Genomic DNA, 17,881 nt, shown 5'->3' with positions numbered 1-17,881 from the left:
TTCTGAACAGGATTTCCATGACATTGTCATTTGCACATTGTGATGGGCTGTGCTTTAGGCATGTATTCAAGTTGAAATTGAGATCAACTCAGCAGGTCAGTGTTAAATTGCCAGCCAGGAACACAAAAACCTGTGTTGCACAACTTCAATATCACAGTCCCAGGGCATCCTTTGGCAACTACATTTTTATTACCAGCTGGATTTATCTGGCTCTTCTCTCACACAAATAATTAACATCTTGGCCCCAATTCTCCAGTCAATGGGATCCCGCTGGCAGTGCAGCCCAGCATGCTTGTTTCCCAGAGGGGTGGGGTGGCTTCACTGGGAAATCCCATTGATAAGCGACTGGAGTATAGCATCTTGCCGCCAGCAAATGACGCGCCGTCGGGAAACACGCAGCTGGGAGACAGGAGAATTCCGCCCGTACTAAGTTACTGTCAGACATAGACTAGTTGGGAGTGCGATTCGGAGACCCATCCCAGAGCCTTGAAAGACCAACTCCAGGCCGACGTTCCGGTTCAGTGCTGAGGAGGTGTTGCACGTTGAGAGATGCCCTCTTTTGGACGTCTCTGAACGTTAAACCAAGTCTGCTCTCCCAGGCGAACACAACAGGTGTCACACTGCTACTTCAACCAGAGCGGAGGAGTTCACCTCAATGTCTCGGCTGTTTGAATCTCTCAATCAACATCACTAAAACTGATTATCGGGTCAATGAAGTGCAACCTTTCTCAAATTCATCTCGAGAGAAGCAACTTCGGAGCCTTGCCTTTGATTTTGCAAACGGATTTCCAAATCTCATGATTTATTTTTTTCGAAACACATCCATGCGCCCGTGAATGAGGCGGAGGCTTTTACCAAAGTTTACCAGGAAGGCCGCTGGGGAAAAGTGGTGAACTGAGCTTTTCCCCTTTAAGACCATAAGACCATAAGACATAGGAGTGGAAGTAAGGCCATTCGGCCCATCGAGTCCACTCCGCCATTCAATCATGGCTGATGGGCATTTCAACTCCACCTCCCAGCATTCTCCCCATAGCCCTTAATTCCTCGCGACATCAAGAATTTATCTATCTCTGCCTTGAAGCCATTTAGCGTCCCGGCCTCCACTGCACTCTGCGGCAATGAATTCCACAGGCCCACCACTCTCTGGCTGAAGAAATGTCTCCGCATTTCTGTTTTGAATTTACCCCCTCTAATTCTAAGGCTGTGCCCACGGGTCCTCGACTCCTCGCCTAACGGAAACAGTTTCTTTGCGTCCATCCTTTCTAAGCCATGTATTATCTTGTAAGTTTCTATTAGATCTCCCCTTAACCTTCTGAACTCCAATGAATACAATCCCAGGAACGCCAGCCGTTCCTCATATGCTAGACCCGCCATTCCAGGGATCATCCGTGTGAATCTCCGCTGGACACGCTCCAGTGCCAGTATGTCCTTCCTGAGATGTGGGGCCCAAAACTGGACACAGTACTCCAAATGGGGCCTAACCAGAGCCTTATAAAGGCTCAGTAGCACATCGCTGCTTTTATATTCCAACCCTCTTGAGATAAATGACAACATAGCATTCGCTTTCTTAATCATGGATTCAACCTGCATGTTTACCTTTAGGGAATCCTCGACTAGCACTCCCAGATCCCTTTGTACTTTGGCATTATGAATTTTCTCACCGTTTAGAAAGTAGTCTATGCTTGGATTCTTTTTTCCAAAGTGCAAGACCTCACATTTTCTCACGTTGAAATGCATCAGCCATTTCCTGCACCACTCTCCCAAACTGTCTAGAATAGATCCTTCTGCAGCCTCCCCACTTCCTCAGCACTACCTGCCTGACCACCTAACTTCGTATCATCAGCAAACTTCGCTAGAATGCCCCCAGTCCCTTCGAAGCAGACTTGCAGATGGGATATGGCTGTGGTGCCCTGGCCATTTGCAATTCGGGCTAAATGGAGTAGTCATCACTCCCATCCATTCTCAGCATGGCCAGCACCTAATGGCATCTTCTTGAAGGTATCACTCAGACCAGGCAGAGCGTGACGGCAGTCAGTGTCTAACACAGTAAGAAGTCTTACAGAGAGAGAGAGAATTTACAGAGAATTTACAGTGCAGAAGGAGGCCATTCGGCCCATCGAGTCTGCACCGTCTCTTGGAAAGAGCACCCTATCCAAGGTCAATACCTCCACCCTATCCCAATAACCCAGTAACCCCACCCAACTCTAAGGGCAATTTATCATGACCAATCCACCTAACCTGCACATCTTTGGACTGTGGGAGGAAACCGGAGCACCCGGAGGAAACCCACACAGACACGGGGAGGATGTGCAGACTCCGCATAGACAGTGACCCAAGCCGGGAATCAAGCCTGGGACCCTGGAGCTGTGAAGCAATTGTGCTACCCTCAATGCTACCGTGCTGCCCGAAGTCTTACAACACCAGGTTAAAGTCCAACAGGTTTGTTTCAAACACGAGCTTTCAGAGCACTGCTCCTTCCTCAGGTGACTAACACAACTGGACTCGGCACTTTAGTTAACACGATATCTTATACATGCACACCGACCACATACTCAGCAATGCAAGGAACCCATCAATCACCAATGCTATTTTAACATGCTATTAACAATTTGCAGGTTAGTTAATCATCACTGTTGACTGGCTCCGTTTGAGTTTGTGCAAGTACTGGGTGTTTTGAGGAGTTGGTTACAGATAGTGAAGTCTTCAGGGAGTAAGGGAATAAGGTTTTAGTTAACTGCAAGAAACTGTGCGCACACCACCTGCTGCCAGTCATAGATACAGAATTATCTAAAAGGAACACCTATTTTTCGTCTATCAAATGTTACAGGCAGGGAAACCAGTGACTCAGTTGCCCTGTGTGGAGGTTGCCCTGCTGTGTGGAGGTTGCCCTGTTGTGTGGAGGTTGCCCTGTGTGGAGAAGTACCTCTGTGATATGAAAATCTGGGCACTACTTGCAAGTGGAAGCTGTGGACCTCCTTTTGGTCCCAGCATCAGGTTCCCAAAGTTTGCCTGGGAATTCTGTCCCAAATCCCTCGATTTTTAAGAGTTTGGTGGAGTTGGCAATATTGCAGTCACTATCTCATTGCTGTGTGCGAGGGGCTTGCTGTGCGCAAATTGGCTGCCGGTGTTTCCTACATCACAACATGGAAATGAAAAATGAAAATCGCTTATTGTCACGAGTAGGCTTCAATGAAGTTACTGTGAAAAACTTCTAGTCACCACATTCCAGCGCCTGTCCGGGGAGGCTGGTACGGGAATCGAACCGTGCTGCTGACCCGCTTGGTCTGCTTTAAAAGCCAGCGATTTAGCCTTGTGAGCTAAACCAGCATACAAGTATACAATATTTCATTGGCTGTACAATATTGAGATCTGATCAGATCATGAAAGGCAGCATGCAAAATGCAAGTCTTATTTTTTTAAAGAAGTGTTCTTGTTTAGTAAACAATGCTTTGGGCAAATGACATTACAAAAGGAGTCCCGGGGAGAATGGAAGAGGGATTGATAGAGTTACATATTAGCACTGTCACAACCAGGTACCAGGGGGCAATCTGCACCCAGGGCACCCCTCCCCTCCCCTTGTCACGCCTCCCCTCCCCTTCCCAGGTCAAGTCTCCCCTCCCCTTCCCAGGGCTCCCCTCCCCTTCCTAGGGTACACCCCTCCCCTCTCCTTCCCAGGGCACGCCTCCCCTCCCCTCCCCTTCCCAGGACACGCCACCTCTCCCCTTCCCAGGGCACGCCACCTCTCCCCTTCCCAGGGCACGCCACCTCTCCCCTTCCCAGGGCACGCCACCTCTCCCCTTCCCAGGGCACGCCACCTCGCCCCTTCCCAGGGCACGCCACCTCTCACCTTCCCAGGGCACGCATCCCCTCCCCTTCCCTTCCCAGGGCACGCATCCCCTCCCCTTCCCTTCCCAGGACACGCCACCTCTCCCCTTCCCAGGGCACGCCACCTCTCACCTTCCCAGGGCACGCATCCCCTCCCCTTCCCTTCCCAGGGCACGCCTCCCCTCCCCTTCCCTTCCCAGGGACGCCTCCACTCCCATCCCCAGGGCACGCCACCTCTCCCCTTCCCAGGGCACGCATCCCCTCCCCTTCCCTTCCCAGGGACGCCTCCCCTCCCCTCCCCTTCCCTTCCCAGGGACGCCTCCCCTCCCCTCCCCTTCCCAGTCACGCATCCCCTCCCATCCCCAGGGCACGCCTCCCCTCCCATCCCCAGGGCACGCCTCCCCTCCCCTCCCCAGGGAACGCCTCCCCTCCCCAGGGCACGCCTCCCCTCCCCTTCCCAGGGCACGCCTCCCCTCCCCTCCCCTTCCCAGTCACGCCTCCCCTCCCCTTCCCAGGGCACACCTCCCCTCCCCTCCCCTTCCCAGGGCACGCCTCCCCTCCCCTCCCCAGGGCACGCCTCCCCTCCCCTCCCCAGGGCACGCCTCCCCTCCCCTCCCCTTCCCAGGGCACGCCTCCCCTCCCCTTCCCAGGGCACGCCTCCCCTCCCCTCCCCAGGGCCCGCCCCCCCTCCCCTTCCCAGGGCACGCCTCCCCTCCCCTTCCCAGGGCACGCCTCCCTCCCCTTCCCAGGGCACGCCTCCCCTCCCCTCCCCTTCCCAGGGCATGACTCCCCTCCCCTTCCCAGGGCATCCCTTCCCCTCCCCTTCCCAGGGCACGCCTCCCCTTCCCAGGGCACGCCTCACCTCCCCTTTCCGCCTCCCCCCCTTCCCAGGGCATCCCTTCCCCTCCCCTTCCTAGGGCACGCCTCCCCTTCCCAGGGAACACCTCCCTCCCCTTTCCACCTCCCCTCCCCTTTCCGCCTCCCCACCTTCCCAGGGCATGCCTCCCCTCCCCTTCCCAGGGCAAGCCTCCCCTCCCCTTTCCACCTCCCCCCCCTTCCCAGGGCACGCCTCCCTCCCCTTTCCACCTCCCCTCCCCTTTCCGCCTCCTCCCCCTTCCCAGGGCACGCCTCCCTCCCCTTTCCACCTCCCCTCCCCGCCTCCCCTCACCTTCCCAGGGCACGCCTCCCCTACCATTTCCGCCTCCCCGCCCTTCCCAGGGCACGCCTCCCCTCCCCTTTCCGCCTCCCCTCCCCTTTCTGCCTCCCCCCCTTCCCAGGGCACGCCTCCTCTCCCCTTTCCACCTCCCCTCCCTTTTCCGCCTCCCCTCCCCTTCCCAGGGCACGCCTCCCCTACCCTTTCCGCCTCCCCGCCCTTCCCAGGGCACGCCTCCCCTCCCCTTTCCGCCTCCCCTCCCCTTTCTGCCTCCCCTCCCCTTTCCGCCTCCCCCCTTCCCAGGGCACGCCTCCCCTCCCCTTCCCAGGGCGTAGCTCCAGGGCATAGCTCCCTTCCCAGGACGTATACCTCCCCCTTCCCAGGGCATAGCTCCCATTTCTCCCACAACCATTCCCTGCTCCTCTTGTGCCTGGATTCTGAAATTTTAATCCGATGTACGTCACGACTAAACTACAGACCTGTGCTCACACACTCTGCCATCCAATTAAACCACAACATTGTTCTTTCCTCCAGAACACTGATAACCAGAGCCATCTGCAGTATTGTAAAATAACCATCTCCTGAGAAAAAATGAATTACCCCTGCGGATCGATGGTGGAAGACAACAGATTTTTTTTTTAAACCATCCAACACGGTGTAAATATTGCAAATGCTTTTCAAGGTGGTGGTGTGTGTGTTAACCTGCTGGTCATGGCCCTGCTGGTCTCCTGTCTTTATAGATAGATTTCATAGAATTTTCATAGAATTTACAGTGCAGAAGGAGGCCATTCAGCCCATCGAGTCTGCACCGGCTCTTAGAAAGAGCACCCTCCCCAAGGTCAATACCTCCACCCTATCCCAATAACCCAGTAACCCCACCCAACTCTAAGGGCAATTTATCATGACCAATCCACCTAACCTGCACATCTTTGGACTGTGGGAGGAAACCGGAGCACCCGGGAGGAAACCCACGCCGATACGGGGAGAACGTGCAGACTCCGCACAGACAGTGACCCAAGCCGGAATCGAACCTGGGACCCTGGAGCTGTGAAGCAATTGTGCTATCCACAATGCTACCGTGTTGCCCCAGCTTAATTAGCTGGATCTCTGAAAAGAAGCAAATATTTCAGCTGGGAGAGTTATTGTAAACACACTGTCCTTGTTAGAGACAGCTCACCCTTTCATCATTTTATTGAACCAAATGAGTGCAACGTGGAGAGAGAGAGAGAGAGAGGAGTGTTCACTGACACATAAACCAGTGACAAAAGTCCTCAAAGATCTGTGTCGATATCCAGTTACTAAAGACTGGGGGTGGGGGAGATTGTGGATAACAGGATACACTCACAGACACAGAGGGACAGACACATAGCATGTTGTGCTCCAAATCCTTTGGGGCTACATATTTAAAAGTTACTTTGACTCCCATCCCCTCTCCTGGGGTTCACCAGTCACAACCCAAACTTCACTTTTAAGTCCCCAACAATCCTTCAAAAAGCGATCTCCGCAGGGACCCGGGGAAAGATTTCACCCCGTGCAAGTCCTGTGTGTGGGTGGGGTGGGGGACGCGGCCAGCATTGAGCAGGGCGACAGGCTCTGGCCAGGACCTGGGACCATAAAGTAAACTTTCCCTTACCCCGAACTGCCTCGGAGACAGCAAGAAACCCCCGCCATCATCTATCAGAGAGAGAGCTCAGCCCCGGCTCCATCCTCACGCTGTGTGTCAGAGAGCTGCTCACACCAAGTGACCTCTCAAGTTGGGTGAAGTGACCACACGGGAGGGAGTCCACACTCGCGTCTGTAATTACTGCAGCCAGCTCAGAAGGAAGTGCTCATTTTCCAGGAGGGTGACACTGCTGGGTGAGCGAGAGGCCCCAGCATCAGCACTGAACGCCCCGGCCAAAAGCTGCACTCCTTCTACACATGTAAACAAACCACTGACCCCCCTCCCTCCCCCCGCCCACTCTCCTTCCCAACACTCCTCCCAATGCCATCATCTCCAAAAACACAAACACGTTTGCCTCTTGACATTGCATTTATCTACACAGTCAGTCAATGACCCCCCAAGTTAATAATTGGCATTAAATTGCCCAAAGGAAATTATTGCATTTTTGGCAGGCTTGACATAGTATAACTGTGTGGAGTGCCAACAGACCTCATCACTCGATTTCACACCCACGTTTGGTTTAATCCCAGTTTAAAAACAGACACACACAAAAGAATTAGGAGCAGAAGTGAGCAATTCATCCCTTGGAGCTTGCTCCGCCCCCAATCAGATCATGACTTATCTCTCCCTGGTCTCAAATCCACCTCCTTACCTGTTCCCCATATCCCTTTAACCCGCTTTTTATTAATAATCAGAAATATATTCACACCACACACATATACACAGGGGATTTTCACAGTAACTTCATTGCAGTGTTAATGTCATCCTACTTGTGACACTAATAAAGATGATTATTAAAATGTTATTTTTGCTACCGTAATAAAATACTGCAGATGCAGGAATTCTGAAATTTTAAAAAGCAGAAACCTGCTAGAAGTACCGAGCAGGCCAGATAGCATTTGTGGAGACAGAGTTAAGATTTCAGGTCTTTGGCTCTTCATCGACATGATGCTTTACCTCGGTTTCTCTCCACAGATGTCAACTGACCTCTGCTCCTTAAAGTCTACCGCTTTGAGCAAATCTTTGATCATCAGTCCCAACAGTTCCTTATGGCAAACTCAGACTCAAAACTTCAGCGGCATCCTCTTTCCACAGATGCTGTCAGTCCACATTTTCTGTTTTTGTTTCAGATTCCAGCATCTGGGGGGTGGGGGGAAGAGCGCACGGTAGCACAGTGGTTGGCACTGTATCTTCACAGCACCAGGGTCTCAGGTTTGATTCCCGGCTTGGATCACTGTCTGTGTGGAGTCTGCACGTTCTCCCCGTGTGTGCGTGGGTTTCTTCCTGGTGCTCCGGTTTCCCCCCACAATCCAAAGATGTGCAGGTTAGGTGGATTGGCCATGCTAAATTGCCCTTAGTGTCCAAAATTGCCCTTAGTGTTGGGTGGGGTTACTGGGTTATGGGGATAGGGTGGGGGTGTGGGCTTGGGTAGGGTGCTCTTTCCAAGAGCCGGTGCAGGCTCGATGGGGCGAATGGCCTCCTTCTGCACTGTAAATTCTATGATCTATGATCACTAGATTTCACACCCACGTTTGGTTTGATCCCAATTTAAAAACAGACACACACACATGCATAAGAATTAGGATCAGAAGTGAGCAATTCATCCCTTGGAGCCTGCTCCGCCCCCAATCAGATCATGGCAGATCTCTCCCTGGTCTCAAATCCACCTCCTTACCTGTTCCCCATATCCCTTTAACCCACTTTTTTTTATAATCAGAAATATATTCACACCACACACATATACACAGGGGATTTTCACAGTAACTTCATTGCAGTGTTAATGTAAGCCTACTTGTGACACTAATAAAGATTATTATTAAAATATAATTTTGACTACCAAAATAAAATACTGCAGATGCAGGAAGTCTGACATTTTGAAAAGCAGAAACGGCTAGAAGTACTGAGCAGGCCAGATAGCATTTGTGGAGACAGAGTTAAGATTTCAAGTCGTTGGCTCTTCATCGACATGATGCTTTACCTCTGTTTCTCTCCACAGATGTCACCCGACCTCTGCTCCTTAAAGTCTACCGCTTTGAGCAAATCTTTGATCATCAGTCCCAACAGTTCCTTATGGCAAACCCAGACTCGAAACGTCAGCTCCATCCTCTTTCCACAGATGCTGTCAGTCCTGCTGAGATGGTCCACATTTTCTGTTTTTGTTTCAGATTCCAGCATCGGGGAGGGGGGGGGGGGGGGGGGGGGGGGGGGCACGGTAGCACAGTGGTTAACACTGTACCTTCACAGCACCAGGGTCTCAGGTTCGATTCCCGGCTTGGGTCACTGTCTGTGGAGTCTGCACGTTCTCCCTGTGTCTGTGTAGGTTTCCTTCGGGTGCTCCAGATTCCTCCCACAAGTCCCAAAAGACGTGCTATTATGTGAATCGGGCATTCTGAATTCCCCCACTGTGTACCTGAACAGGTGCAGAATGTGGCGACTAGGGGCTTCTCATAGTAGCTTTATTGCAGTGTTAATGCAAGCCTACTTGTGGCACTAATAAAGATGATTAAGTTATCAATTTGCTTTTCGCTCCTTATGCGGCTGTGTGTCAAATTCTGTTTATTAATGTCCCTGTGAAGCACTTTGGGATGTTTTGCTGTGTTAAGAGCACTATATTGACTTTTCAGAATGACATCAACCAACGCTCTTTGCATTCACCAATCACTGCCGTTAATACACACAGTGCTATATAAATGTGGACTCACAAGAGAATTCCCCTGTTCTTCTTTGAATAATGCCATGGGATCCGAAGACGTCCGCCTGATAGGGCAGACATTGTATAGGTTTAACAGTTGCTTTTTGAAAGAAGCCACCACCGACAGTGTTGCACTGAAGTATCAGCCTGGATTAACTGCCTTCAACTCATCCATTACAACAATTTTCATTTGCATAGCACCTTTAATGTACAAAATACCCTATTGCACTTCACAGAAGCCAATGATGATGCGAAGGAAGGAGGGTGTCAGACTTATAGGAACATACAAATCAGGGGGAGTGGTGGGGGGGTCTTCAGGTCTGAAGAGTGTTGCTGATAGAGATGGAAGGGGCAAAGGAGGGATTTGAACACACAGGTGAGAATTTTAACATGGAGATATTTAGAAATCAATCAGTCATCCCACTACCTAATATAGATGGAGGAATACAGAGGTGATGGGTGAACAATGTGAGTTAGGGCTGCAGGGTGGAAGATGGAAGGCAACAGAGTCATAGAATGTTTACAATGCGGAAAGAGGTCCTTCAGCCCATCAAGCCCATGCTGACCATCAAGCACATAATCTACTCCAACCCCATTTTCCAGCACTTGGTCTATAGTCTTGTATGCTATGGCGATTCAAGTTCTCATCTAAATGCTTCTCAAATGTTGAGGGTTCCTGTCACCACCACCCTTTCAGGCAACGAGTTCCAGATTCCCACCACCCTCTGTGAGAAAAGGTTTCTCCTCAAATTTCCTGTATACCTTCCACCCATTATCTTAAATCTATGCCCCCTGGTTATTCACTCCTCCACTAAGGTGAATAGTTTTTTTCCCTACTTACCATATCTGTGCCCCTCATAATTTTGTACATCTCAATCAAGTCCCCCCTCAGCCTTCTCTGTTCCAAGGAAAACAACCCCAGCCTATCCAGTCTCTCTTGATAGCTGGAACTCTCCAGCCCAGGCAGCATTCTGGTGAATCTCCTCTGCAACGTCTCTAGTGCAATGTCCTTCCTATAGTGTGACAACCAGAACTGCACACAATATTGTAGCTGTGGCCTAACAAGCATTTTATACAACTCCATCGTAACCTCCCTGCTCTTATATGCCTTGGTTAATAAAGGCAAGTATCCCATGTGCCTTCTTTACCACCTTATCTACCTGTCCTGCTGTCTTCAAGGATCCATGCACACCAAGGTCCCTATGATTCTCCTTTTCTATCATCTCATTCATTGTATATTCCCTTGCCTTGTTAGTCCACCCAAAATGCATTATCTCACACTTTTCAGGGTTAAATGCCATTTGCCACTGTTTTGCCCATCTAACCAACCCATCTATATCATCCTGCAATCCAAGGCTTTCCTTCTCGCTTTTTACCATTCCCATGTGTTAATCACCAATGTTTGTGTCATCTGCAAATTTACTGATTATACCTCCTACATTAATGTCCAGATCATTAATATACACTACAAACAGCAAGTGACCCAGCACCACCCCCTGCGGAATATCACTGGACAGGATTCCAGTCACAAAAACAGCCTTCAACCATTGCCCTCTGCCACCTGCCATTAAGCCAATTTTGAATCCACTTTGTCAAATTGCTCTGGATCCTACGGACTTTACCTTCTTGGCCAGTCTCCCATGCGAGACCTTATCAAAAGTCTATGTAGACTCCATCAGCTGCGTTACCCTCATCTTCACACCGAGTTATCTGCTCGAAAAATTGTCAAATTTGTAAGGCATGCCTGCCTTTGAAAAAGCCATGCTGACTGTTCTTAATTAATCATTGCCTCCCCAATTTAACAATAATAATAATAATAATAATAATCACTTATTGCCACAAGTAGGCTTCAAAGAAGTTATTGTGAAAAGCCCCTTGAGATAAATTCTGTCCCTCAGAATGTTTTCCAATAGTTTCCCTTGCATTGAAGTTATACTCACTGGTCTATAATTGCTTGGTTTTTCCCTACTTCCCTTCTTGAATAATGATACCAAATTAGCAGTCCTCCAGCACTTCACCCGTGACCAGAGACAATTTGAAACTTGTGGACAGAGCCTCTGAAATCTCCACCCTCCTACAGCAGCCAGGGATGTATCACTTCTGAGCCTGGGGATTGATTCACTTTTAATCCAGTTAAAACCACTAATATCTCCTCCCCCAACCCCCACAATGTTAATTTGTTCAAGACCCCTCCCTGATTTCTATACCTATATCACCCTTCGCCATAGTGAACACAGATGTAAAACACTTTTTTAAAACCTCCCCCAAGTCTTCTGGCTCCACACACAAGATTGTCACGTTGGTCCTCAATGAGCCTTTCTCTTTCCTTGGTCCTTAATATACTTATAAACACCTTTGGATTTGCCTTTATTTTACCCGCCAGTGTTTTCTCATGCCTCCTCTTCTCTCCGCCAGTGTTTTCTCATGCCCCCTCTTCTCTTTTTTAAGTAACCCCCTGCACTCTTTATACTCCTTTCAGGCTTCCATTGTTTTGAGCCCTCGGTTATCTGCCATAAGCCTTCGTGGCTTTCTTTATCCAAACCTGGATCTCCCTTGAAATCCAGGGTTCTCTGGACTTGTTGCTCCCACCCTTCACTTTTATGGGAACATGTTGGCCCCGAGTTCTCTCTATTTTCTTTTTGAATGAATCCCAGAGCTCTGATGTAGATTTTCCTATAAGTACCTGCTCCCAGGTAGGGGCAGGAGTTTTGCCAGTTCCTGTCCTTAAAACTGACCTACCTCCAATCGTCTATTAAAATTGTCCTTCCTCCAATTCAGAAACTTTATTTCTGGTCCAGCTTTGTCCCATTCCATACTGCCTTAATCCTACTGTGTTATGGTCACTGTCACCAAATTGCTCCCCCACTGAAACTTCTACCACTTTCCCGGCTTCATTCCCTAAAACTAGTGCCAGGACCACCCCCTCTCTTGTAGAAATTTCTATGTACTGGCATTAACAGCTCCCCTGTATACATTTTAAGAAATCTGTCCCCCTCTAAAACTTTCACTGACTATTCCAGTTAATATTGGGGATGTTGAAATCCCCTACTATTCTTTCCCTATTATTCTGATATTTCTTAGAGATTTTCTTACCTATCTGCCCTTCTATCTCTCTCTCTGACTGTTTTGGGGGCCTATGTGACACTCCTGGGAATATGATTGTCCCCTTTTTGCTTCTAAGTTCTACCCAGCAGCCTCATTTGAGGAACTTTTGAAGATATCATCCCTTCTTATTGCACTAATTGAGACAGCACCTCCTCTTTTACACCCCTCACCCCCACCCCTCATTTGAAGCTTTTATAACCTGGAATATTGAGCTGCCAGTCCTGCCCCTCCCTTAACCAGGTTTCTGTGATAGCAATAGTATCATATTCCCATGTGTTAATCAATACCCTTAAATCATCTGCCTTACCTGCATGTTTGGGCCAGGGTTTAGAGAACCCCAAAGTGTATCATGGAGTTCACCTGACCCATACCTTTTAATAGATTGTGGTATGGGGAGCACATGGCCTATTATACAGGAGTGGTACAGCAGAAATGGAAAAGTATTTTTTAAAAGCAAAACAATGTTTATTCTATGAACTCAAGTTAACCTTTCTAAAACATAGTGAACATCTTAGCAACCATTAATTCAACAACAACCCCCAAAGAATACAACACAAAGTAATTCTTAAGCTGTCCTTTTAACATCCATAAGACTTTTTTTTAAAAACCTTTAAACAGAAGCACATCAGGTTAAAGTCACTACTGAGAGCAGCTATTAGTTGAAATCTAAAGGATCGATTTACAGTTTTTAGATTAGAGAGAGAGAGACTAATTTCCCTTCTGGCTGTGACTGCAGCTCTGAAAACAAAACTAAAACACACCGTGCAGCAAACAGCCTAAAACGAAAGTAAAAAGCTGGCAGACTGCCCAGCTCCACCGACACTGACATCACTGCTAAATACCATTTCATAAAGGTACATTTCTTAAAACACTCATTTCTTAAAAGGTACTCTCGCATGACATGCAAGAAGCCCTGTATTAAAATAAATGCCATCCAGCTTTGCCGTACTACTCCCTTGTGCCTTGACTTGTCTATATTCTCACTGCCATCCAGACCGTCTTGGTTTTTCGTCTAGATTTGGCTTTGCATCACCCTTACTCTACCTCCAGTTCGTATCGCACCCCCTGCCAAATTTGTTTAATTTGAGATGATTGCAATAGTTGATTAATAATCTACTCAAGCAGGATGCCTTCAATCTGTTAGATGGCTGACAAGATAGTAAAACACATATCTCATCTAAAACTAATTAGGGTCATGTTTCCCCACGTGAGATGGCCGGGTCACTCATAACCGTAATGAATAATGAAGACTACAGGATGGTCAGACAGGAGTTTTCCCTGAAAGGTGATCCAGTTTCAGCTTGATGTCCCAACTGGGGTGCTGAATCAGGCCAAACTGCATTCAGACCAACATTTGAAACGAGGAAGGATGTATTGGCCATGCAGGCGGTGCTGCACGGAGTCACCACAATGATTCTGGATTCTCATTCACAATGAGAAGCATTAGATTATGACAAATAAGTTCACTTGATTGACACCCCATTCAGCATGCTGAACATTCACTCCCTCCACCACTGGTGCACCGTGGCAGCAATGGCGCCAACAATGCATATCTACAAGATGCACTGCAGCAACCCACCAAGGGGCAGATGGAGAAAAATTATTTTCTCTTCTTTCAAAGAAAACAAGTTTCAATTCTTTCAGAGAGAATTCTGGAGCTCTCTTCCCCATACTGTTTTTCTTGCTGGGGAAATCAGTAGAAAATTTCAAAACCGGAGATTGATGGATTTCATTTTTGTTGGCAAAACTGCTAACTGATATGGAACTTGAAACCAAAGTAGGGTGTGTAGATGAAGTTAAGATATGGTTCAGCCATCGTAAGACTGAATGGGAGAGCTCCTGTTTGACGTTCCTTGGAAGGGGCCCTCTTGCCCCAGCATACCAACTTGTGATTTTGGCAGGACGGAATGGAGGGTCGTTTGTTTTTGATGTCCTGGATGCAAATTCTGCCCATTTCCCCGAATTCTCTTGAAATGGCATTTGCCAAAATAATTTCAGTGCACACCAAGTGCTGTCGTTGCCGAAGGATTTTATTCAATCCTCAAGGAAAGGTTTCGGATTTTTAAAATGATATTTTGGTTTTCCAGCATTTCCATTCTGTGAATGATTGCACCGCACTATATTGAGTATTACTTTCTGTCGCTGGTTTCAACCATATTAATTCTGCCACTTCTTCATTATCAATATATGTTTAGCAGAGACATTTTGCTTGTGTAAAGTGTTGATGAAATGATGCGGGTGTTTAATAATTTACCCAAAAAACTCATTATCTTTAATTTAGTGTTGAATGAGTTACGAGTGACTACGCAGGTGATCCTAATGAGTTTGTTCCACTGGCAAATCAGCACTGCTGTTATAAATCTTCTTCACTTGGGATAGTCCGGTGTCAGCTGTGACCCACTTGGCAACATTCTCACTTTCTGAGGTGTGAAGGTTGCTGATTGAAGTCTCACTCCAGGATCTGAGCACAAAAATCAAAGCGGGTGCTGAGGGAGTGCTGCGTTTTGGTAAACTGGCTTCCATCTGCCCCGTCGGGTGGCTGTAAGGGATTCCACGGTACTTTCCTGAAGAAGAGCAGGGGAGCTAGCCCTGGAACCCTGACCAATATTTAACTCTTAATCAACATCGCAACAATAGATGATCTGGTTAGTATCACGTTACTGTTCTAAGGGTCCTGCTTGTGGTGATGTTCATCATTGTAAATACACAAGGGGTTAATGTACATACATGTAGAATAGTTAGACACTAGAGGGAGCACCAGAGACATCATACACACACACACTCAACCAATACATCAGTTAGATAGGACACGACCAATGGGCACTCACGATACTCAGAGGTGACACGACCACAGGAGGGCATTACACCAACTCACATATAAAAGGACACCACACACATGATCTGCCTCTTTCCAGTGGAGACAGTCAGAGAGTACAGAGACAAGGTTGATTCGATATCATTCCCACCAGGTGGAGTGTAGCAATCTGGTTAGTCAGTCTGAGGAGCTACAGGAGGATTTACAGTAGTGTCGAACCCAAGTTATAATAGTGTATATAGTTTGATAAACGTGTTGGAGTTATCTTCACATCTGATCCTTCCTTTGTCAAGTGCACCACAAGGAAGCCGCTTATGCTACACCTAAATAGCAGAACAAGATACTGCTGTGCGCACATTCGCCGTCAAAATTTCCTGCTGTACAACAGTAACTGCAATTCAAAAGTTCTTCGTAAAGCACTTTTGAGATGTTTTGCGGTTTCGAAAAGTTAGAGAGAAAAATACAAGCCTTTCTATTTTTCTTTTTCTGACCTGGCATTGCACAAGAGAAACACACAGTGCCAGTGTGGTATCTTCATTTGCAATGTTTAAATGGCATTACCAATTGGTGTTAAATTGGCAACACATTATGGGCGGTCGTGTGCTGTCTGGCTGTGCCTTCCAGAAACTAGAGTAAGAATTAACTTCCCAGTTCCCCAACACAAATTAGTTTCAATGCAAACATCAAAATAAAATATGTATCTTATTGTTTTAGATTCAAAATCTCCAAGTTCCAGAAAAATTCCTAATAAAGTAAAAATTAGAAAATTGGATACAAGTTAAAATATATTAATAGTCAGTGTTAAGAGGTTAGCTTTAAAAGCTCTTATTCTGTGTGGCTTGAATACCATGTGTTTTGAGAATCTTGAGCTATTTTAATATTCCATAGTTCACAGCAAGGTCTGCAGCTATAGAACAGACAAGCTACTCATTAAGCTAATGAAAGGAAGTCGTCCATCAAACATGTGTAAACATGAGGAATTATCAGCAGGAAGATGAATGCTTTCCTGTTAGCTGAATGCAAGATGCCTACTCGATGGGGGCTATGTTAACAATACATTACTGAACTGACTATCTTTACAAAGTTAATTCCATTTTATTAATTGATCCCATTACAGCTAAATTGCATTGTTGGTGTAGAGTTTCTCGATCCCAGGGAGCGTATAGCTTCAATTTGATATTTTTTTATTCCCCATGAATTGTACTAAACAGAGAATCCCGAGGCCCTACTGACCTCTGACCCCAAGTTCCTGAAATTGGCTCCTGACAGGTCAAACTGCGACCTAAGAAAGGGATTCAGTAAAAGTTACCCTGAGGCTGCCTTAACTCAGTGGGCTAGATATGTGGTTTGTGATGCAGGACAACTCCAGCAGCGCAGGTTCAATTCCCGTACCAGCTTACCCGAACAGGCGCCGGAATGTGGCGGCTAGGGGCTTTTTTAACTTCATATTTGTGACAATAAAAGGTTATTATTATTCTTCAGGTGAATGCATCAGCTCTTCAAATTTATTAATCTAACAGTACTAGTTGGACCTTAACAGATGGGGCGGGGGCGGGAGGGAGAGGGGGGAGGGGCGGGAGGGAGAGGGGGGAGGGGCGGGAGGGAGAGGGGGGCAGGGTATGAAGTCACAAATCTGGTCAGTATTGCAGGAGACAATTGTGTCAGGACTGAGATAACCTAATGCCTATTATTACTCTATGGATAAGCGCTGAGCTTTTCATTCAAAGTGGCCCAAATGGATCGGCATATGATTAACGTTCAAACATCTGGGGGGGGCCGATTTCTGTCTTTGCTGTGTGATAAGAACATAAGAACCGAAGAACTAGGAGTAGGCCATCTGGCCCCTCGAGCCTGCTCCACCATTCAATTAGATCATGGCTGATCTTTTGTGGACTCAGCTCCATTTTCCAGCCCAAACACCATAACCCTTAAATCCCTTTATTCTTCAAAAAAACTAACTATCATTATCTTAAAAACATTCAATGAAGGAGCCTCTACTGCTTCACTGGGCAAGGAATTCCATAGATTCACAACCCTTGGGTGAAGAAGTTCCTCCGAAACTCAGTCCTAAATCGACTTCCCCTTATTTTGTGGCTATGCTCCCTAGTTCTGCTTTCACCCGCCAATGGAAACAGCCTGCCCGCATCTATCCCCTTCATAATTTTAAATGTTTCTATAAGATCCCCCCTCATCCTTCTAAATTCCAAAGAGTATAGTCCCAGTCTACTCAACCTCTCCTCGTAATCTAATCCTTTCAGCTCTGGGATTAACCTCGTGAATCTCCTCCGCACACCCTCCTGTGCCAGTATGTCCTTTCTCAAGTAAGGAGACCAAAACTGAACACAATACTCCAGGTGTGGCCTCACTAACACCTTATACAATTGCAGCATAACCTCCGTAGTCTTAAACTCCATCCCTCTAGCAATGAAGGACAAAATTCAATTTGCCTTCTTAATCACCTGTAAACCAACTTTTTGCGACTCATGCACTAGCACACCCAGGTCTCTCTGCACAGCAACATGCTTTAATATTTTATTTAAATAATAATCCCGTTTGCTGTTATTCCTACCAAAATGGATAGCCTCACATTTGTCAACATTGTATTCCATCTGCCAGACCCTAGCCCAT

The 17,881-nt window shown here is 47.5% G+C and overlaps 1 protein-coding gene and 1 long non-coding RNA gene across 3 annotated transcripts in view; one reads left to right on the top strand and one right to left on the bottom strand.

The window, feature by feature from the left end:
• Positions 1 to 17,881, bottom strand: part of zgc:66433 (uncharacterized protein LOC321250 homolog) — a 183,733-nt gene that overhangs the window by 141,682 nt on the left and 24,170 nt on the right. The window contains exon 1 of one of the 2 annotated variants that reach the window (XM_038775638.1): positions 6,612 to 6,869. The exons of the other annotated variant lie outside the window; for it this stretch is intronic. Coding sequence (XP_038631566.1) covers positions 6,612 to 6,652 — 41 coding nt within the window. The 5' untranslated portion in view covers positions 6,653 to 6,869. Of the gene's footprint in view, positions 1 to 6,611; positions 6,870 to 17,881 lie in introns of those variants that run through there. 2 annotated transcript variants of the gene reach the window in all.
• The window catches only part of LOC119952090, a 54,220-nt gene that overhangs the window by 13,643 nt on the left and 22,696 nt on the right, over positions 1 to 17,881 (top strand). The window lies entirely within an intron of this gene.

Source organism: Scyliorhinus canicula, chromosome 17 (assembly GCF_902713615.1).
Source record: "Scyliorhinus canicula chromosome 17, sScyCan1.1, whole genome shotgun sequence".
Taxonomy (NCBI): Eukaryota; Metazoa; Chordata; class Chondrichthyes; order Carcharhiniformes; family Scyliorhinidae; genus Scyliorhinus; species Scyliorhinus canicula.
The sequence above is the reverse complement of the archived record's forward strand: the minus strand, read 5'-3'. Positions and strand labels throughout refer to the sequence as shown.